This window comes from Boleophthalmus pectinirostris, unplaced genomic scaffold (assembly GCF_026225935.1).
Source record: "Boleophthalmus pectinirostris isolate CB_2022bp ecotype Guang Dong unplaced genomic scaffold, ASM2622593v1 HiC_scaffold_2, whole genome shotgun sequence".
Taxonomy (NCBI): Eukaryota; Metazoa; Chordata; class Actinopteri; order Gobiiformes; family Gobiidae; genus Boleophthalmus; species Boleophthalmus pectinirostris.
In genome coordinates this window covers 42,472,120-42,494,524 of record NW_026571152.1, presented here as the reverse complement: position 1 = coordinate 42,494,524, position 22,405 = coordinate 42,472,120, and the positions used below count along the sequence as shown (strand labels likewise).

Sequence of the window (22,405 nt, the reverse complement as noted above, 5' to 3'; positions counted from 1 at the left end):
CAATACTTCAACATTAAATCCTTGTAATGCTATCTACCCATAAGGCTCTAACCCCTACTACATTGGTCAGCTGGAATGTTCGTGGGCTCAACCACCCTATCAAACGTAACAAAATTTTTTTCACATTTAAGTAAACTGCATTGTCGCATTGCTTATATACAAGAGACAAATTTGCTTAACAAAGACTATACAAGACTCCTCAGAAGGGGGTTCACACAATGTTTCCACTCAAATTTTAATAGTAAGAGTAGAGGAGTGGCTATTTTAATACACAGGGATGTGCAATATGTCGAGACTAAAACCCTAAGGGACAAAAATGGCCGTTATGTCATCACTCAAGGCAAACTATATAATAGGCCTGTTATTTTGGCCAATGTCTATGCCCCTAATTGGGACAATGCCAATTTCTTCACAAATCTCTTCTCCCTTTTACCAGACCTTGACTCTCATGAGCTAATATTGGCTGGGGACCTGAACTGCACCCTGAATCCAGCCCTGGACCGTTCTAGCCCTAAAGTTATGACGCAAAACAAATCAGCCCGATGCATTAGTGAGTTTCTTGAAGCTTACGGTGTGATGGACCCATGGAGATTTAAGCACCCGACATCCAAACAGTTTTCTTTCTTTTCCCCCGTACACCAAAATTATTCAAGAATTGACTACTTTTTAATAGATCAAAAATTATTACCCTTAGTTACCCACACAGAATACGACAGCATCGTAATATCTGATCACGCACCAGTGGTCTTAAAATTGAGCTTTCCAGAGAATGTGGCCTCGCCCATATCCTGGAGGTTAAACTCCAGATTATTGTCTGATCAAAAGTTTGTCGAATTTATTAATACACAAATAGATTTTTTTATAGAGCTCAATGAATCCCCTGAGATAAGCTGTTCCACACTCTGGGAAACTCTAAAAGCCTATTTGAGAGGGCAGGTGATTTCCTTTGTTGCAGGGGAAAATCTGAAACAAACAAAACGAGCCTCAGAGATAATTGATCGAATCAAGGAAATAGATCAGCAACACTCAGCGTCACCCTCTGACGAATTGTACAAGGAGAGAATCTTGCTCCAAACCGAATTCAATGAAGTCACCAATACTAAGGCCATAGACCTTCACCTTAGGTCCCGCCAAACATATTTTGAACATGGTGACCGGGGCTAACAAACTGCTGTCACATCAGCTGAAACAATCAACAACTGCTGGCTCTATTGTTGCAATTAAGGATGGGCATGGACATGTACTTATAGATCAGAAGGACATTAATATGGAATTCAAATTATTTTACGAGAAATTGTACAGCTCTGAAGCCAGTGACTTGGTCCAAGTGGAGAACTTCTTCAGTGACCTGACTCTGCTCACTTTAGAGGACTCAGATAAAACTAAGTTGGAGTCGGATTTGTCTCTGTCTGAAATAGACAATGCCATTAGGAAGATGAAATCTGGTAAAGCACCTGGCCCAGATGGGTATCCAATAGAATTTTTCAAAACATTTGCCTCCAAATTGGCCCCGTTGCTGTTAAAAGTTTTCAGGGAGTCCCTGGACAACAAAGTTCTGCCCACGACAATGACCCAAGCTACAATTTCACTGTTGCTGAAAAAATCCAAAGACCCGCTCCTTTGCGAATCATATCGTCCCATTAGCCTTCTCAACTGCGACTATAAGATTCTAGCAAAGGCGCTGGCAGGGCGACTTGAAACTGTCCTTCCAAAATTGGTACACCCAGACCAGACGGGGTTTGTTGTGGGGAGGCAAATATCTAGCAATCTTCGGCGGGTGTTTAATGTCATCTATCAACGCAGTGATATTGTGCCTGAGGTAGTGATATCCCTTGATGCACAAAAAGCGTTCGATAGAGTGGAATACAATTTTCTATTCACCACACTTAAAAGAATGGGATTTGGCCCTATTTTTTGTTCTTGGATCCATATGCTGTATGCAACACCTCAGGCATCAATTAGAACAAATAAGGTTATGTCTAGTTTTTTTCCTCTTGCTCGTGGAGCAAGACAGGGCTGCCCATTGAGTCCAATCCTATTCAATATCGCTATTGAACCCTTGGCAATTATGATAAGGGAATCTACGCAATTGCTTGGAATACAACGAGGGGGACAAACCCACAAACTATCCCTCTATGCAGATGACCTTCTCCTCTTTCTTTCAGATCCACACACCACTATTCCCATTGCTTTAAACATTATAGATAAATTTGGGCAGGTGTCTGGTTATAAATTAAATATGTCTAAAAGTATACTCTTCCCGATCAACAAAAAGGCTCAACAATTAGATCTCCAGGGTTTCCCCTTCACAATAAACAAGGACCATTTTAATTACTTGGGTGTATGTGTCACCTATGATTATAACCTCCTATTTAAAAAAAATTTCACAAATTCTCTAGAAAAAGCAAAACAAGATATGGATAAGTGGTCCAAACTCCCCTTGTCACTGGTCGGAAGAGTTAATTCTGTGAAAATGATAATCATGCCTAGGCTTCTTTATCTGTTTCAGACGGTGCCAGTCTTCATTCCTAAAGCTTTTTTTAAGGAACTGAATGGGTGCATGTCCATGTTCATCTGGAATAAAAACATCCCTCGAATCAGAAGAGAGTTCTTAGAAAGACGGAGGGAAGATGGTGGTCTATCACTACCAAACTTTCTTTACTACTACTGGGCAACAAACATTAACAAATTACTTTTTTGGGCTGCAGACACGCCAGAGGCGGAGTGTCCATCCTGGGTCCATCTTGAAGAGCACTCTAGCAATCCAGCTTCACTCTCATCGCTTATGTGCNATTGACAGCCTGTCAGCTCACAGATAACGAGGCAGTGTCGTTATCTATTGGCAAATGTTTAGCCCCACCACGTCCAGAGTTGATGAATTTTTATTCTCTTTTTTTGGTCATCATAATTACAAGGCTACTGCATCTCTATAATCTATCATTGACAACTTGAAACAAAAAAAAATCCTCCATACAACCTTTAAAGCTCACAAGAGTCATTTTTGCATAAGAACTTTGGACAGAAAACAGAGTCATATGGGCCTTTAACAAAATTATGCTCATTATAATTATTTGTACAAAAGATAAGTGGAGTATGGAAAACAGTTACAGTGTTTGGATCACATATTGAAAGCTGCTCATATCACGTTTGCTGCTAAATGTTTTGAATCTTAAGGCTACAAATTGGGATTTTTCTTGATTTTTGGGTCGAGTCGTCGCCCATAAACCAGAAGATCACCAGTTTGATCTCGTGTGTGTTTCTAATCAACGGTTAAAAAAGAGAAAAATGAACATAAACACGTGACGACTGATCATATATATTTGTTATTTTTTACACCAGGGACTCTAGTTAAAGACGCACTATGGGACTTTGGGCTGTTAGTTTTGTCGCTGGGGGATAATCGGCTGTGCAGCTCAGAGTTTCCCACACACAGACTAAGAATGAACAGAATCAAAACCACCGAGGTCCACAAATTAATAGCCTGGTCCTCTCCCCCTCACGATAAATGGGCCAGAATTAGGGCTGAACGATTTTAAGAAAAAATTGAATTACTATTTTTCTGGCTGATATTGCAATTTTGATTTAACAATTCCGCTTTTTTTTTTTTTTATTAAGTTTCAGTGCACATGAACGTTTACAAACATCACAGAAACTTCAGAAACATCGTACCAGAGTCTTGCACCGGGTCCGGGACCTGTGAGCGCCCGGCGTGACTCGACTGTCAAAAATACAACATCACTTCACAGGCTTATTTATTGAGCAGAAGAAATTGATCGAGATGCCGGACTTTTGGGCCGCATACGGACTGAACTAGGACTAGACCAGGACTGAACCAGGATTGAAACAGGACTGAACCAGGACTGAACCAGGATTAAATCAGGACTAAATCAGGGCTAAATTAAGACTAGACTAGGACTAAACCAGGTCTAAACCAGGTCTAAACCAGGACTAAACCAGGTCTAAACCAGGACTAAACCAGGTTTAAACCAGAACTAAACCAGGTCTAAACCAGGTCCAAACCAGGTCCAAACCAGGTCTAAACCAGGTCTCTAAACCAGGACTCAACCAGGACAAAAAAAAAAGACTAAACTAGGACTGAACCAGGATTGAATCAGAACTAAACCAGGTCTAAACCAGGTCCAAACCAGATCTAAATCAGGACCAAACCGGGACTGAACCAGGAGTAAGACCAGGACTAAACCGGGACTGAACCAGGACTGAACTAGGACTGAACCAGGTCTAAACCAGGACTAAACCAGAACTGAACCAGGGCTGAACCAGCACTAAACCAGGATTGAATCAGAACTAAACAAGGTCTAAATCAGGTCTAAACCAGGACTAAACCATAACTAAAACAGGACTAAACCAAGACTAAAACAGGACTGCACCAGGTCTGAACCAGGACTAAACGAGAACTGAACTAGGTCTAAAAAAGCTAGTTTTGTTGCTTGTTTAGTGAAAAGAAACTCACTTATGCGACACGTTTGACATTTTCACTTTTTTGAGGATTCAAATGTTTGTTTATTTTTTATTGAATCGATTTTAAATATATCGAATTGCATCAAATCGAAAGCTCAGTGTATCGAGATATGTATCGTATCGGCGACTTCTTGACGATACTCAGCCCAAATTTTTTATATAACTGTGGGAAACACTGCAGCTGCTACAGTTTAATAAACCGCTTCCTTGAACATTTCCGGTTGATTTTTCTTCGGACATTGACGCATTTTCCAATCATCTTGTCTCCTGCAGCTCTGTTTTGGCTGTTTTTTTTGTTTTTTTTTGCTGCTCTCATTCACACCTACGTTCACTGCGATGGAAAACTCACAGCTCCTTCATTAAACTCTGCTTTTCACCGAAGGTCACGGCTCGGCTCCTGTTTCCGCCGGCGCTTTTGTTTGGCACTTTTGCGCTAAACCCCCGGCGACGCGCTCACAGATCTATTCCCCCCCCTTCCTCCCCTCGTCGTGCGGCGTTTTCTGACGGGTTTCTGTTGCGTTCTGTGCTGTCTCTGCAGAGGACCATCACGCTCGGCGCCGGGGACAGGCAGGTGATCCAGACGCCTGTCACGGACTCGCTCCCCGTCAGCGGCAGCAGCGTCGCTCAGCTCTTCAGACAACTCGGTACGGAAACACTCAACACTTCACTATGTTAAATACTAAACTGTACTTCTACACTAAATTAAATAAAATAAAATAAATATTAAACTATACTCCTATATAACAAATAAAATAAATATTAAACTATAGTCTTGCATTAAATTAAATTAAAATAAATACTAAACTATACTCCTACACTAAATAAAATAAAATAAAATAAATACTAAAACTACTCCTACTAAAATAAAATAAAATAAATACTAAACTATACTCCTACACTAAATAAAATAAAATAAAATAAATACTAAACTTTACTCCTTTAAATTAAATTAAATAAATACTAAAACTATACTCCTACACTAAATAAAATAAAATAAATATTAAACTTTACTCCGGCATTAAATAAAATAAATATTAAACTATACTCCTATAAATTAACTAAATAAATAAAATAAAAATAAATAAAATACTAACGCTATAAATAAAATAAATCAAATAAAATCAAATAAATACAAATTATAAAAATAAAATAAATAAAATAAATACTAAACTATACTCCTTTAAATCAAATCAAATCAAATAAATATTAAATTATACTCCTCCACTAAATAAAATAAAATAAATATTAAACTATACTCCTTTAAATCAAATAAAATAATATTAAAGCTATACTCCTGCACTAAATAAAATATAAATAAATACTAAACTTTACTCCTTTAAATCAAATAAAATAAATACTAAAATATACTCCTACACTCAATGAAAATAAATAAATATTAAGCTATACTCCTATAAATGAAATAAAATAAATACTGAACTATACTCCTGTAAATCAAATAAAATAAATATTAAACTATACTCCTATAAATGAAATAAAATAAATATTAAACTATGCTCCTACACTAAATAAAATAAAATAAATATTAAACTTTATGCTTACACTAAATCAAATAAAATCAAATAAATACAAAATTATTCTTCTATAAATCAAATAAAATAAAACTAAACTATACCCTACTAAATAAATAAAATAAATATTAAACTATACTCCATAAATAAATAAAAATATAATACTAAAATATTCTCCTGCACTAAATAAAATAAAATAAATACTAAACTACCTATAAAACAAATAAAATAATATTAAAACTATACTAATAAAATAAAAATAAATATTAAAACTCCTCTAAATAAATAAAATAAAATTAAACTATACTCCTGCACTAAATAAAATAAATATTAAACTTCTCCCTCTCTCTTCTCTCTTCTCTCTCTCGTCTGTGCAGGTATCTCGTGAACGTGCTCTGTCTGTTCTGTGCGGCTCTGACTGAACATAAGATCCTGTTTTTGTCGAGTAGTTATCAGAGGCTGACGGACGCGTGCAGAGGGCTTCTGTCCATCATGTTCCCGCTCAAATACAGGTCTGAGTTAAATAAACTCTTCAAAAACACCTGGGATAAAAGTACTATTACTTCAATTTATCATCTAAGATTTAGTTTATTTTATGCTCTGCGTGATTCAGCATTTGGGTTTGACACTTCACCAGAAAAGTTACACATCTTGAAATTAAAATACTAAATTGTGTGGAGAAGTAAGAGTAAAAGTGCAGAGGATGGAAACTGTGTCTGATCGTACGTTTTAATTAAACATAAATGTGTCTGTCTGCAGTTTCACGTACGTCCCCATTCTTCCCGGTAAACTTCTGGAGGTCCTGAGCACGCCCACCCCCTTCATCATCGGAGTCAACTCTTTCTTCAAATCTGAGACGCAAGAACTGGTGAGTCCATTTTATTTGAGAACTATCACTCCTGATTCAAGGTCTGTTTATACGAGAACACTTACAGGTAAAAACGACAAAATATTTTATGGGAAGTGTCTTTCGTTTGGACGGTGACGGCGTTTTTGGGGCTTAAAAACGCAAAAATCTGACACCACCCTCCAGAGTGGATAAGTTGAAAACGCTCCACTGTAGTGTTTCCGTCTACACTGCCCAAGACGCAAAACTCTGGTCAGATCTGCTCAGGTCACGTACACGTTTACGTCACATAGATGCGTCAAGAATCTCGAACTTCCAGTCATCATCGCACAATTCATACTGGGAAGGATTTTCAGAAAAAGTGAACATCAAACCTCCACGTTTGTTTTCTCAGTGGGATGTGTCTATTGTCAAAGTCGATCTTTTCAAGTTTTTTGACGTGACTTAAACTGTGATGCACGACTGAACCAGGACTGAACCAGGACTAGGACTAAAACAGGACTAAAACAGGACTACACTAGAACTAAACCAGGTCTGAACCAGGTCTAAACCAGGACTGAACCGAGACTGAACGGGCACTGAACCGGGACTAAACCTGGACTGAAGCAGGACAGAAGCAGGACTGAACCAGTCTCAGTCGTCGTCTCTCAGTCCCAGTCCCAGTTCGGTCCCGGTCTGGTCCCGGTCTCAGTCCTGGTCTCAGTCCCAGTCTGGTCTCTGTCTGGTCTCTGTCTGGTTCCGGTCTCAGTCCTGGTCTCAGTCCTGGTCTCAGTCCTGGTCTCAGTCTTGGTCTCAGTCCCGGTCTCAGTCCGGTCTCAGTGGTCTCAGTCCTGTCTCTCCTGGTCTCAGTCGGTCTCAGTCCCAGGTCTCAGTCGGTCCGGTCCAGTCCTGGTCTCAGTCCTGGTGTCAGTCTCAGTCCTGGTCTCAGTCCTGTCTCAGTCCTGGTCTCAGTCCTGGTCTCAGTGCGGTCTCAGTCCCAGGCTCAGTCCCAGTCTGGTCCCAGTCTCAGTCCTGGTCTCAGTCCCAGTCTCAGTCCCGGTCTGGTCCTGATCACCCAACAGTCTACACAGGTGCACCTCTGGGTCCGTCCCAACACTCAGTCCTGGTTCAGTCCTGGTTCAGTCCTGGTTCAGTCCTGGTTTAGTCCTGGTTCAGTCACATTTTGTTTACATCAGTTTAAGCAACAGAGAAAAACATTTGACAGATCCTCCTCTAGAAAAGTTACACAGTGAAACTTTACGCAAAACGACAAACTGTACACGTCTCATCAAATTACATTATTACAGAAATGACCCCTGACCCTTTGTTCGGTCCGTTTTAATCTCAAAATCCAGCACATTTTTATTCTGTGCCAAGTTTAGTCTGAACCTGCCTTAAATTCAGCGTCAAAGAAAAAAAATCAGTTTTATTAAATGATGATGAAGTCTGCGGTGGGAGATCTGACAGCGCCATCGCGATAAAACCCTTTTACATTTTGATCTCTGTGTTTTATCTTACAAATATTTCTGCGATTAACAACAACATCTCATCACTGCTGGGGTCAGAGGTCAGAGTTTATCTCCTGGACGAGTTAAATGTCTGAGGTTCTATAATGAGACACTGTTGAGAGACTCTGAACTCACACAACCACTGTCATCTTTTATGTCGTATTATATCAGCGCACGAGAGTTTAAAGATGCACTATGTAAAGGCCAATTTACGGTCCAGCGTCAAATCATCTGCATCACAACGCAGAGAGTGTGTGTCAACGTGAACCCCCTACGCAAAGTGTCTGCGTCAACCGACGTGCACCCCCAAAATTTTCTAACTACGCGTCGAAGCGATGCAGACAGCAGGGGAAGCGACGCAGACGATAAGGGCTGTGATTGGTCCTCTGTACCGCCGCTCTACATACATTTCCTGTACTCAGCTTTCCTTTCTTTCAATATACATTGAGTAATAATGTGTTTAATTCAGCTTTGTGCACATGTGTTTACGTTTTACAGAAACAAAACTTAAAACCACACAGCTAATTTGCATAAACTAATCGAACTAAAAACAGCCCTTTCCTTGTGCGCTGATGCGGTTCAGCTTCTGTCGGACTAAAGGACATGACTCAGTGGAATCTGAGTGTTCTTTCTGTGACAGAGGGATGTTCTGCTGATGGTGAATCTGTTCTGTTGTTGTCGTGTTGGAGATGGTTCATGTGAAACTTTTCTGAGATTATACGTGTGCAGGTCACACGCGTAGACCGTTTATATGAATGGACAGATATTCTAGCCTTTTAGCGTTTTGGCGGTGAATTAATTTGCGGTGCATAGACCTTGACACATATTTTCATATGTGAAAAACGACCGTGACAAGGCGACGGCGGCAGTGCGCATTGAGTCGATGCAGAACTATACTTTGCCCTTAACTTTTCTGGTGTGGCTTCTGGAAACTATTTGTCTCCAGGGAGATGTTATTGCTTTTCCTTGAATGTTCCAAGAAAAGGCATCAAACTTACACATCTCCATGGAGCATCATTATCAAAAATATCGAAAATCAGATACTAATCAATGCTAAAACTGTCGTTGAAAGTAGATACTCATTGACCCTTTGAGCCCGACGGTATCGTATACGATATCTGGGAGTATGTTTTTATATAACCACACATAACTTTGCAACCATAAAAGACAGAAACTTACTTTTCTCCCTTTGAAAAGCTGGGACTTGCTAACCTGATTCATCAGTCGGTTTTACTTTGTGGAAACCGTCTGACTTCGCAGCATTAGGATTTTGTTCGTTCGACAATAGACGGGTACTTTTTTTATTTAACCAGTCGCTGCTGTTTGGTCGTGACGTATGTAATGCTCCAAATCCCGAAGGAAGAAGGACAATAACGTCTTTCCCCTTGATAAAATTCACCAAACATTCTCTTTGTTCCGGCTTTAAATCCTCGATCTCGAGAATCGTTGCCAACACAGAATGTCTGGCTCTTCACTGATTGGCTGGTGCCTGAACTCGAACTTCTGGGGTTCTTGCAAACCGTCTAGTGTATTCTGATAACTGATTTAGTCGCTGGAGAGAAATTAAATTGAGCACCATCAAAGCAAAATCCCAATCCCTCACTCGACCTCGGTTATGAATTTAAAAAGTCAACGCCAAAGCAAAAGGCTCCAACTGTTCACCAAGAAACACCTTCCACTGCAAAGAGACCAAGACGTGATGTTGCTGTAAAACCACAAGAACAAGAAAGTGCAGCTCAGTCTGTTTGTCTTCTGCTCCTCTACATTAACAAACGGGATTTTGTTTTGTTGTTGCTCCACATACAAAATGTTCTCTGTAAACTCGGGATGATTTCTTAGTCAGACAAATGTTTCCTTTTTGGTTCTTCCTGTGGATCAATCCTGCCCATCGCCTTCACCTTTCACTATTTTTCAAATTCGTTTATGTGACACGTTTGACATTTTCACTGTTTTGATGATTAAAATTAGCGTTTTTCATATTCACATTAACTGGTTTAACAAAGACTTTTAGTATCACAGCCATAATTTAGCCTTTATATTTTTATTTAACCATACTGAATCAATTTGATATATATTTTATTGAACCGAAAGTTCACCTGTCGACATGTATCGTATCGTGGCTTATGTATCGAGGTATGTATCGTATCGGCAACTGCTTAACGATACAGATTTTATAACAATTAAAAAAAAATAAGAACAGCAAGGTGTCTCTTCTTAACTATGGACAAATGTCAAAGAGAATTTGAGACAGTTTTAAAGCAAGGATTTAAACTGCTCAAGTGACTGTGCAGTTCTAATGTTGCAGAGGCAAAATAAATACACAACACGTGGAAAAAAATCCTGTACGATCCCTTTAACTTCTCCGTGCCTCTTGTGTGTTTGCAGTTGGACGTGATCATCGCTGACCTGGACGGTGGAACAGTGACGATCCCCGAGTGCGTCCACATCTCTCTCCTGCCTGAACCTCTGCTGCAGCAAACACAGACTCTGCTCTCGATGGTGAGGAACAGCGTCCAACAGACTGCTCATGGTTTTAATACTCTGCTCTTTTAACACTGCACACGACTGGGCACAGATGTGAGAGTCGACCGCTGTGTTATTAGTCATAATGTGTCTTAGTTCTGTTCCCGGTCTCAGTCCCGGTCTCAATCCTGGTCTGGTCACGGTCTAAGTCCTGGTCTCAGTTCTGGTCTGGTCCCAGACTCAGTCCTGGTCTGGTCCCGGGCTAAGTCCTGGTCTCAGTCCCGGTCTGGTTCTGGTCTGGTCCTGGACCTGGTTCAGTCCTGGTTCAGTCCTGTTTCAGTTTGTACGTGGCACAAAAGTCCAGCATCACAGTTTAAGTCACGTAAACGGGACTTTTGTGCCACATACGAACTGAAACAGGACTGAACCAGGACTGAACCAGGTCCAGAACCAGACCGGGACTGAGACCAGGACTTAGCCCGGGACCAGACCAGAACCAGACCAGGACTTCGTATGTGGCACAAAAGTCCAGCATCACAGTTTAAGTCACGTGAACGGGAAACGGTCGTTATGCGTTTTTTCATTTAAATACAAAATCAAAAACTGAAAAAACGAATCGTTATCTGTTTTTTCATTTTGGTTTTGGAGACAAATCATGAAGAAAATTGTTGTTTTTTTCATTTTCTTGTTTTTGGTTTTATTTTGAAAAACAAAAGAATGACACACAGATTCAAAAGGCGACTAAAAAAACTGTTTGTGTTTGTGTGAGCGACGTGTTTAACGGCACAAATCAGTGTTGTAGTTCCAAGTAAGTTTGTTCTTTCTGGTCACACTGTGAAAAATAAAGCTCAGATTAAGTCGAACTTGAGTAACAGAGCTTCTAATGGAGCGGTGCTTCCAGTGAGCTTGAATATTGATGTCATCAGCTTCAAGTATCAACCGTCAAGTGTTTGGATCTTATTTGTATTAGTTAGACCAGGGGTAAATAGCTCCATGTTTAGGCCTTTTGCGTTTGCCTTTGGTTTCTTTTTGTTTTGTTTGGTTGCTGAGTCTCCTGCTGGAGCCGCCTCTCCTCGTGTCTCTGTGTCTCTGTTCAGTGTCAGTGCTTCATTTTCACACTGAGCTGAAGAACTCTGAGGGTGACACGGGAGAATGTGTTTGTTTAATACAGACCGGCCGCCAACAAGGACTGTGGAGTATGAAGAACACGCAGCTCTACTGTGGAAACTTACACTGACTAAATGTTTGGCAATCACAACAGCACTTTGTCTAACATTTATTCATTACGGGTGTTTCAAGTCCGTGTTCTTTTGAGTTTCAAGTACCGTATTTTTCGGAACCAGCCAAAAAATGTGTAATGAAGAAGAAAAAAACATAAGTCGCACTTCTGGGGGGAAATTTATTTTATAAAATCAGAGACCAGGAACCAACATTTCATCTCAAAAGTTAAGTTGTAGTAAAAACAATAGAAGAGAGAACAACAGACTGTTAACGTCACATATGAACAGTTCTTCAGATAAACTATAACATAAACAACAGAACAGAACAAGTTTAACAAACTCTCCATCTCACTCCAAATCACTAAATCCATTCAATTCTTCATCCTCGGTGTCACTTCTGAACAACTCAACCTCGACCTCCGGAGGTAAACAGAGCGTCACTTCCTCTTCTGTGTCGCTGTCGTCAGACTCAGCATCAGTTCCAGTTAAAATTATTCGAGTCTTTCTGAATCCCGACAGGATGGTTTCTGTGTCACTGAAGTCCAGGCTTTGTCCATCCATCCAGTGACTTCAGGAAAGTTTCATGATGCATCCTCCCGGTTACCGTGAAGCTGTGTTCTCCATCCCCGCTTTCCTCTAGTCCCTCACTCCAAACTTTCTTTCTGCTGCTCGATTCTCGTTTTCGGCTGAATATTTCACTAGTTGCAGCAGGACAGAGGCTCTTTCTGCAGGAGACATGCGCAGTAGAGCCAAGTGACAGTGGTACAGGAGGAACAGGAGCAGCAGATACTCACACACAAGACTAGAACCTCTCACCGCTTCACTCAAACATTTTAATATATAAGTTGGACCGGAGAATAAGTCACAGGAAACACCCAAACCATGAAAAAAAGTGCCACTTATAGTCCGAAAAATAAGGTACTTCTGTTTTGTTCATGATCATAATCTTAGTTTTTTTTTTTTCAGTTGTTCACTAATGCGTCGTCGTTGTTTCCTTTAAGTTTTCGTCTTTCTTCTCTTGATAGTTGTGGATAAATTCTTCATGTTAGAATGTTTATCCTTTGTGGATCTTGTTGGTTGAAGATTTGGTGATGCGGCAGATTTATGAAGCTGCTGGATAATACGACGCACATTTACACAGATATTTTGCATTAAAGTAAGTGATGTTTACCCAACATCGCAACAGGAAACATTATAATAACAGAATATATCATTTATAAGTTATAAGTCACAGGAAACACCCAAACCATGAAAAAAAGTACAACTTATAGTCCAAAAAATATGGTAAGAATGAAAAACAATAAAATGGGAAAAATTATTATTATTATTATTATTATTATTATTATTATTATTATTATTATTATTTTAGTGTCAAACAAAAAAACTGATTTCGACCTCTATTTCCAATATTTATTTTAAAGTTTAATTCAAATAACACCGATCCAAAAACAGTCTCGGTGCCTATATTAATTTTGATATTTTATTCTCTCTGCTTTATTTGCCCCAGAAGGACTTACCTGAAAAATCGTTGGAGTTTTGTGGACAAACATGTCGTCTTCTTTTAAAGCGACGTGTTTACTTTCACGTTTTAGAAAATAATTGTTGAACTCCATGACGAGAAACGGGAAGCAGCGATAAACTCTCCTTTTGTTCAAGCAAATAAACCAGAGTGAATAAAATATCAACATTAAAACGGGCACGATGACTTTTAAAAAAAATAAACTTTAAATGAAATATTGGAAATAGAGGCCGAAATCTTTTTCTCCCAATTTCTCTCAATTTTTTTTTATTTGACACTAAAGCGGAATAATGAAATAACAAACGGTTTTCCCATTTTATTGTTTTTTGTTAATTAAAATTCAAAAGGACCATTTCGGTTGCTCAAAAATACAATAATTCTTTCTGCGAATAGGGCGACACTCCACAGATCTGACCTGTAAAGTAGACTATAGTTGCCTCCTTTGAGATGGATTGGTTTAATCGCGAGACAAAGCAATAACATCTCCATGGAGACGAGCAGAAAAGTTGCACAATGCACCTTTAAATGTGCAGAAAATGTTTAAAATGTAGGATTCTGTTCAGAGTTTGTATTGTAAACAAACCAAAAAGACAACTGGGGAAAAATAATTCTACTAATATACCTCAATTACATTACAAACAGATAAGATAAATAAATTTTTTTACAGTAATGTTTATTTTTTGTTCAGGTTTTGGACCCAGAGTTGGAAGTCGCTGACCACGCCTTTCCCCCAGTCTGCAACCAGCCCTCCTCACTAAAAATACAGGTAAAGTTTGGTTTAATCTCAACATTTCTCTTTGTTTTTAGAGTGATTTTAATGTTTGTCTCTGGTGATTTCAGGACAAAGAGATCCGTGCCGTGTTCCTGTGGCTCTTCGCTCGCCTCTTTCGGGGATATCGATGGTGTTTACACATAATCCGCATCCACCCTGAGCCCGTCATCCGCTTCCACAAGGTACGAACTGAACACGACGGCTGCTGCGTTTAAGTCAAATCTGATGTCATCTCGGAGCGTTTTCACATCGCTAGTTTGATTATTTGGTCCGCTCCAGACAGTAAAATAGTTATTCTGTAGCATACCGTATTTTCTGCACTATTAGTCGCTCTGGATTGTAAGACACATGGTCTATTTTCGAACTTTTTTCACCGGACTTTAAAGGAAACACAACAGTGTGATGGGTGAGTGGTTTTGTTTGTTTGTTTGTGGCGTTCACGGTGACTCTGCACTTCTTGCATTTGTCTCATCCTCAGTTTATGTTCAGGTCTCATGTGAAGCTCAGAACCTCCAGAATTCCCTCTGTGAGCTGCAGAGGCCGCACTAGCACTGACTCTGATATTGTGTGTTCCTCGTGTGATAAAGCGTTCTGTCCGTGTCTGATTTTCAGGCTGCGTTCTTGGGTAAAAGAGCTCTGTCTGAGGACGACTTCCTGATGAAGGTTCTGGATGGAATGGCCTTCGCCGGGTTTGTGTCTGAGCGAGGACCTCCCTACAGAACCACGGACCTGTTCGACGATGTGAGAAGAATTAATATACATGTGTTACTGTGTAAAGGGATGCACCGATACAGCTTTTTCAGTTCCGATACTATTTTCGATACTATGGCTTTACATATCTGTCTATTATCGATATGAACCGATACCACTGCAGAGACAGAAAACAACATTTATTTCTATAAAACTACAATGAAATAAGAAAAAACTGTTGCAAATGTGTTATATATATAAGTGTCTTTTATCTTTTAAAGGAACAGTTTGGAATTTTGGACATAGGGCCTCATTTCCTAGTGAGCCTGAATAATAAGAGAATAATTTTAGAAGTAAAACCAACCTTGCATTTGAAGGATTTATGTCTGAGCAGCAGTGAGTTGTACTTCCTGATAGAAAACTCAGCAGCGGCGGACTGACCTTACCTAGCACAAGGGTGTCAAACTCAAATTCACAGAGGCCAAAATTAAAAACTGGGACTAAGTCATGGGCCAAACTAAATATTTATTGAAAAACTTCAGCAACATCTGCGTGTTTTTTCTTCTTTTGAGATATGTAATGTTAAATCTTTTCTTATTAAAATAAATGTTTCATAATAGTTTTGCTTAAACATTGAATCCAGAACAAGCAGAATATAAAATAATAACAACACTGTCAATAAATAATGTCTCTAATACATATGATCTTGCGGGCCAAATACAAGTGTATCACGGGCCAAATTTGGCCCCCGGGCCTGAGTTTGACATGTCTGACCGAGCACCTGTCTTACTGGCAAAGTAAAAATCTGCTGCTGCTGAGAAAATAGTCCCTCAACATGTGTCGATTCACGTGATACAAAAGTTAGTTTTATTTCAAACATTATTCTATCAACACAGACGTTCACATGGACAGTCTGGTGTAATAATAGATTTGCTTCGGGTGTTTTGTGGAGTGAGTAAGACTGTTTTTAGTGGCAGGATAAACTATGACCATTGACATGCACTAGTCTAACACCAGTGACCTCTGCAAATACAAGGACTGGACGGAATATTTAAAAAAGTGTCTCCACACGTCTCCAACACTCTGGATCACGAGGAAATGAGGTCCTGTGTACAAAATTCTGGACTGTCCCTTTAAGTAACTACAGCGTAGGGCCCAACCAATATATCGGTTGGCCAATTGTTTAAATATGACGTAAAGAGGCAAAATAACAATAAATGTCGCCTAAACAAACCCAACTTAAAATCTAATACAGACAGACCTAAGTTTTATAATCAGCTGAAGATTTACAGTGAATTTTAATGTCACTAAATATATCGGCAGCGGCAAAGCCTGTTATATCGGTGTCATATCGGCTCCAAAAAAAAAAAAAATCCATATGTGCAGAGCTTTGCATAAGTGAAAATTCAAACATTGTGAGACTTTCTGGGCGAATTACAACTAGTAAAAAGTCTGATTTACAAAGACTACTATCTAATTTATATGCCAAATGAAGATATGACTGAATCGATATTTGGAAGACGATATCTAGTCCAGCAAGTTTTTCAATTTTGGTGCCGACATCAGATCCCAGTATCGGATTGGTGCATCCCTTGTGTTACATCATCATCTGTCATGTTGTGTGTGACCTGGAGCCTGACCTGGAGAACCGAGTCGTTAGAGTGTAGTGTCGATGTACAGCAAAGGTGGGACTTGCAAGTCGTGACTTGGACTCAAGTCGTGACTTGAGTCACTATTTTTAGGACTTGAGACTTGACTTGATAAAATAGACAAAGACTTGGGAGTCGACTTGGACTTGAGGCCTATGACTTGAGAAGAATTTATGCTTCTTCTAAAAAATATATGTTTTTAGAAAATACTTTTCTCTTTACTTTTGATAAATGTGGTGCTTAATTTTATAGGAACATGTCCCTCCACTTCTGTTACTTTGTACTTTGTACTTTGTAACTGAAGTACTGTGATGTGGTATCCTCAAATGTACTACAGTAATATACAGTACATACACAGTACAACACAGTAATATACAGTACAACACAGTACAACACAGTAATATACAGTACAACACAGTAATATACAGTACAACACAGTAATACAGAGGGAACTACATGACAAATAACTGTTATTTAGCAGTTTTAAATCTGAATTCTTTCTATTCTAACGTAATGATTCACACTAAGATCTTGTCAAGACATTTAAAAAGAAAAAAATTACATTTCTACAGCTTTTCTATAAATACTCATATATAAATGTACCATGACTTTAGTTTAAAATTCATATAAATTGCAAAAATCTAAGCTATATTTGGTACTTTTTTGGTTTAAAGACTTGAAACGACTTGAAGCTCAAAGCAGACGACTTGGACTTGACTTGGACTTACGGGCCAGTGACTCGAGACTCGACTTGGAGTTGCCTGTATTTGACTTGGGACTTGACTCGGACTTGAGCTCAAAGACGTGAGACTCGCAAAACAATGACCTGGTCCTACCTCTGATGTACTGTACAAGACATGAGGCATTTTCACTCAAAATAGTATCAAGTCCCTGGTCCTTATTCAGTAAGAGGGAGTCATGAACCGTACATCAGCTAATTGCGACGCTCTTATCTTGGAGTCAGTCTGCTTTCTCTAAATCAGATTTATCGGACTTAAAGCTGCGGCGCCGCGCTCCAGTTTCACTTCACTGTCAGAAAAAAACTGCGCAAGTTCCCGAAAATGAACTCATGTGGATATTAACTCTGTAATAATGATTTTGTGAGAGCTAGAGATGAGTTACACAGTTAAATACACACTTCCTCCCTCCGCAGTGTGAGAATAAGTTGCCCTAGTTTGCATGTTCTCCCTGTGCCTGTCCTCCCCTCCTCTAAAAACACAGACAGTAGGGACACATCCAGGGCCAGGACTCGACTGAAAAACAGATTCTTAATTTCCCTGAAGAGGAGATGAAAAATAGTGGGACTGTCCTGGCTAAATAAAGATCAATAAATTGGACAAAAATAGGACTTAAAATGATTTATTTATATTTGTTTGTGCAGCTCATGGCCAATCAGGTGGAGAGGATTCGACAGGCGGAGGGCGACCCCCACAGAACCATGAACCACATCAAGGAACTGGCAGAACATCTCTTTAAAAACGTAAGTCCGGTCTCATCGTGCTCTCCTACGCACTCTGAAACTTACCTGAAGAATTATAGCGTTGTATGAGCAGTTTTACCGTTTATTTTACCTTCTGTCTTCCTTATATGGTCTTCTTCTCTCTTCCTCGTCCTCTGCAGGAGAACCCGTACCCCACCGTGTCAATGCACAAACTGCAGCGTCCGTCAGAAAACGCCCAGACTCCGCACTCCCCGTTCCCGCCGCTGGACGACGTGGCCGTTCAGCTCTTCGTGGACCACGCTGCTGCTAAACTCAAGACGGCGCCCCCTGTGGTGAAGGCCGAGGTCAAGGCCATGGTGCCCTCCGGACCTCCTCTGGGTGAGACACATGAACACACGACGAGAAATGAAAGGGATTTCTGGATGCAGCCTCATTCATCATTCACCAGTTTCTTTTTGTGGAAACTGTCTGACCTCGCTGCATTAGAATTCGTTCGCTCAACTGGTATATTAAGCTTTTCCCTAAATCAGTAGGAAGAAGGACAATAACGTCTTTCCCCTTGATAAAATTCACCAAACATTCTCTTTGTTCCGGCTTTAAATTCTCGAGGATCTCAGGAATCGTTGCCAACACAGAATGTCTGTCTTCGTCTATGTCCATCTCGACACTTTGTTTACTGTTGTGCTGAAACACAAAAGGGACACAGACAGACGCCACGAGTTTAACGTCATGGTTTCAAAGCTCCTCGCTGACTGGCCGGTGTGCCGTCTACAACTTTCAGGGTTCTTGCAAACCGTCTAGTGTTTTCTGATTCCTGACCTAGTCGCTGGAGAGAAATGAAATTGGGCGGAGGCACGAGGTGGCGCCAGCCTGACTACCAGTGAGTGTCTCTATGTCAACTGGAAGCAACTACAAGCAGCAACACCCTCCAGTTATTTTAATAGATCCATGGTTCGCGGTAGTAAGCCTGACATAATCTAGGAAAAATGAGAAAATGTCCCAGTTTTCTTCATCTCCATGTCATTGTAGCGTTCCGTTATGTTCAGCAAATCAACAATCACAACCGTACCTCAGTTTTTATTATTTCTCCACTGACGCACAACTCCGAGTGCACTGGGTACATGGAAATAGAAGAGACGAGGACAATCTGTGTATCATTCGTTCATTCGTTTTTCAATATAAAACCAAAAATAAGAAAACGAAAAAACAACAGTTTTCTTTGTTATTTGTCTCCAAAACCAAAATGAAAAAACGGATAACGATTCGTTTTTTTCAGTTTACGTGACTTCCGTGACTGCGATGCTGAACTTTTGCACCGCATATGGACTGAACCGGGACTGATCCAGGTCCGAGACCAGAGCGGGACTGAGACGGGACAGAGCGGGACTGAGACCGGTACCAGACCGGACCAGAGCGGACTGAGACGGGGACCAGACCGAGACCAGAGCGGGACTGAGACCGGGACCAGACCGGGACCAGGGCGGACTACGAGCTTTGACTCCGAGCCTCCACGGGGTCCGAGCCTCAGCTTCGAGCTCCGGCCCTGCCGTGGGCTCTGAGCCTCCGGTCTGGTCCCGGTCTGGTCCTGGTCTTGTCTCGGTCTAGGGCGTGACGTGACGTAGGTTTACGTGCGCAAATCGTAGTTGCAGGTGGGATTTATAAAGCAAAGATTGCGTGGTTTGGTGCGTGCGGTGGGTTTTCTAAATATGGAGTTTGCGTGGCGCACGCCTTGTCGTAGCTACAGGCGTACGCACGAACTTACGACAACTCCTGCGCAGTTTTTATAAATGAGGCCCCTGGTCCTCCGCACTCAAGAACCGCTGCTGGTTCCGAGGTGGTGCAAAGCATCCGACTGACGCATTCACACCAATGAAAATGAATCGAACTAAGAGCTTTTGGTTCAAATGGACCAGGTCCGGGACCAAACCGGGACCACAGCGCTACTGAGACCGGGACCAGACCGGGACCAGAGCGGGCCTGAGACCGAGACTAGACCAGTCCCGGTCTGGTCCCGGTCTCAGTCCGGCTCTGGTCTCGGTCTCAGTCCCGCTCTGGTCTCGGACCTGGATCCGTCCTGATTCAGTCCGTATGCGGTGCAAAAGTTCGGCATCGCAGTCACGGAAGTCACGTAAACGGGAAACGTTATCCGTTTTTTCCATTCTTCATTTAAACACAAAATCGAAAACTGAAAAAACGAATCGTTATCCGTTTTTTCATTTTGGTTTTGGAGACAAATAACGAAGAAAACTGTTGTTTTTTCGTTTTCTTATTTTTGGTTTTATATTGAAAAACGAATGAACGAATGATACACAGATTGAGGACGACAAATTCAATTCTATTCTAGTCACTGGAGAGAAATGAAATTGAGCGGAGGCACTTGGTGGCACCAGCCTGACTAACAGTGTGCAGCCTGTGCTCTAAACCTGGTATAAAGACGACACCTCTGTGAAGTCGCCCCATCAAACGCAAACCTACACAAAAACTATGTCAATCGTTCGTCCTTCGTTTGTGCTGCAAAAAGTTCCATTTGTGCTGCTTTAGTTTTGAAGATATTAACAATTCTTTTATCAGTCAAATTGGGGTCAGCAGCCTCCAGGAAGATTCAAAATGCTCTAAAACGGCCCAAAATGGTGTCAATCATTTGTTCTTCGTTTCTGAGATTACTGTTCTTAAAATATTAGCAGTTTTATTTTCAGCCGTTGATGTCATCCAGTAGCCAGGCTGGCCCCACCTAGTGCCTCCTCTCAGTTTCATTTCTCTCCAGTGACTAGGTTAGGAATCAGAATACCCGGAAGTTGTAGACTGCACACCAGCCAATCATCTGTGAGCTTTGAAGTCATGACGTCAAACTCCCGCGTCTGTCTGGGTCTCTTTTGTGGAACAGAACAACAGTAAACAAAGCGTCGAGATGGACGTAGACGAAGACAGACATTCTGTGTTGTCAACGATTCACAAGATCGAGGATTTAAAGCTGGAACAAAGAGAATGTTTGGTGAATTTTATTAAGGGAAAAGACGTTATTGCAGGTTTGGTGCATTACATACATCACGACCAAACAGCAGCGACTGGTTAAATAAAAAAAGTACCCTCCTACAGTCGAGTGAACGAATCCTAATGCTGCGAGGTCACACAGTTTTCCAGGAAGTGAAACCGGCTGGTGAATCAGGCTAGTCATCCAGCCCCTCAAAATGTTAAATAGCCTCAAAACAGGCAGAGAATTATAGAAAATGTTTGTATTTTGTTTGTCAAGTATATTTCTAAAATTTATATTTTTGCGGAAATTATGTGACATCATTTCCACTCCGCTGACGACAGCGGCTTTAGCAAAACTCTACAAAACTAGTGAAGAGAAACGATCTCAGGCTGTGGAAAAGTCTGTATGAGTCTGTAGTAATTTGCTTTTGATTCAAATATTTTATATTGTAATAGATACTTTTCCAAAGCCTAAGATTCTTTATCATTTTATCATTGGTTATCATTTTAGCACAAACTATAGACATAGTTTTTGTGTGTGTGTGTTTGATGGGGGCCAACTTCATGGAGGTAAAAAGGATACATACGGATTTGTCTCATTCTCAGTTTATGTTCAGGCCTCATGTGAAGCTCAGAACCTCCAGAATTCCCTCGCTGAACTGCAGAGGCTGCACTAGCACTGACTCAGGACTGGTGCAGGTGCTGGGGTTTAGGGAGAGGCCGTTCAGATCAGAGAGAGGCATATTTTAGGTTTAAACACAACGTTGAACCAGCAACTCAAATAAGAGAGTCACGTGAGACTCATTCTGCTTCTGATCGGAGAATCGTCTGGAACCAAAACACCAAATTCTATCAAACATCATGGCCTCTTTTCTCGATAGTTAAAGTGAAAGTGTGTTTCTGTTTACCAGGCGACACGGTGGACCGGAACAGTCACGTGATGGCGAACAGCGCCCGCAGACTGGAGGTGGTCAGAAACTGCATCACCTACATCTTCGAGAACAAGATGCTGGAGGCCAAGAAGGTAAAAGTCCCACACACACACAGAATAACCAACGCGTGAAACGACTATTATTTAAGTTTTTTTTAATGAGAAGTGGTTTGTTTTTTTTTGTCCCAAGTCGTCGTAGATGATCATTTGACATTCTTATTTTTACTTGTGTCTTATTTCTGTCTTTTTCCGTACTGCTTTTCTTTTTTTGCCTGCCGTGCTGAGGGCTCTGACACACAGCCCTTGTACAGTCACTGGACATTTTTTCCATATTTTAGTCTAATATTGCTGTTGGGTTGTGTCTATAGCTGATGCTGAGAGCTTTGATAGACAGACCATAGTATA

General features: G+C 40.6%; 1 protein-coding gene across 1 annotated transcript; it reads left to right on the top strand.

The window, feature by feature from the left end:
• Window positions 1–1,147: 1,147 nt before the first annotated feature.
• On the top strand, window positions 1,148–22,401 carry LOC129409538 (myotubularin-related protein 5-like). The gene is made up of 13 exons (XM_055155926.1): window positions 1,148–1,819; window positions 2,510–2,633; window positions 5,018–5,123; window positions 6,386–6,520; window positions 6,768–6,876; window positions 10,728–10,841; window positions 14,233–14,310; window positions 14,385–14,498; window positions 14,929–15,057; window positions 18,037–18,135; window positions 18,276–18,474; window positions 21,981–22,093; window positions 22,369–22,401. Exons 1-13 carry the CDS (start codon window positions 1,148–1,150, stop codon window positions 22,399–22,401), a joined length of 2,025 nt encoding a protein of 674 aa, XP_055011901.1.
• Window positions 22,402–22,405: the final 4 nt, after the last annotated feature.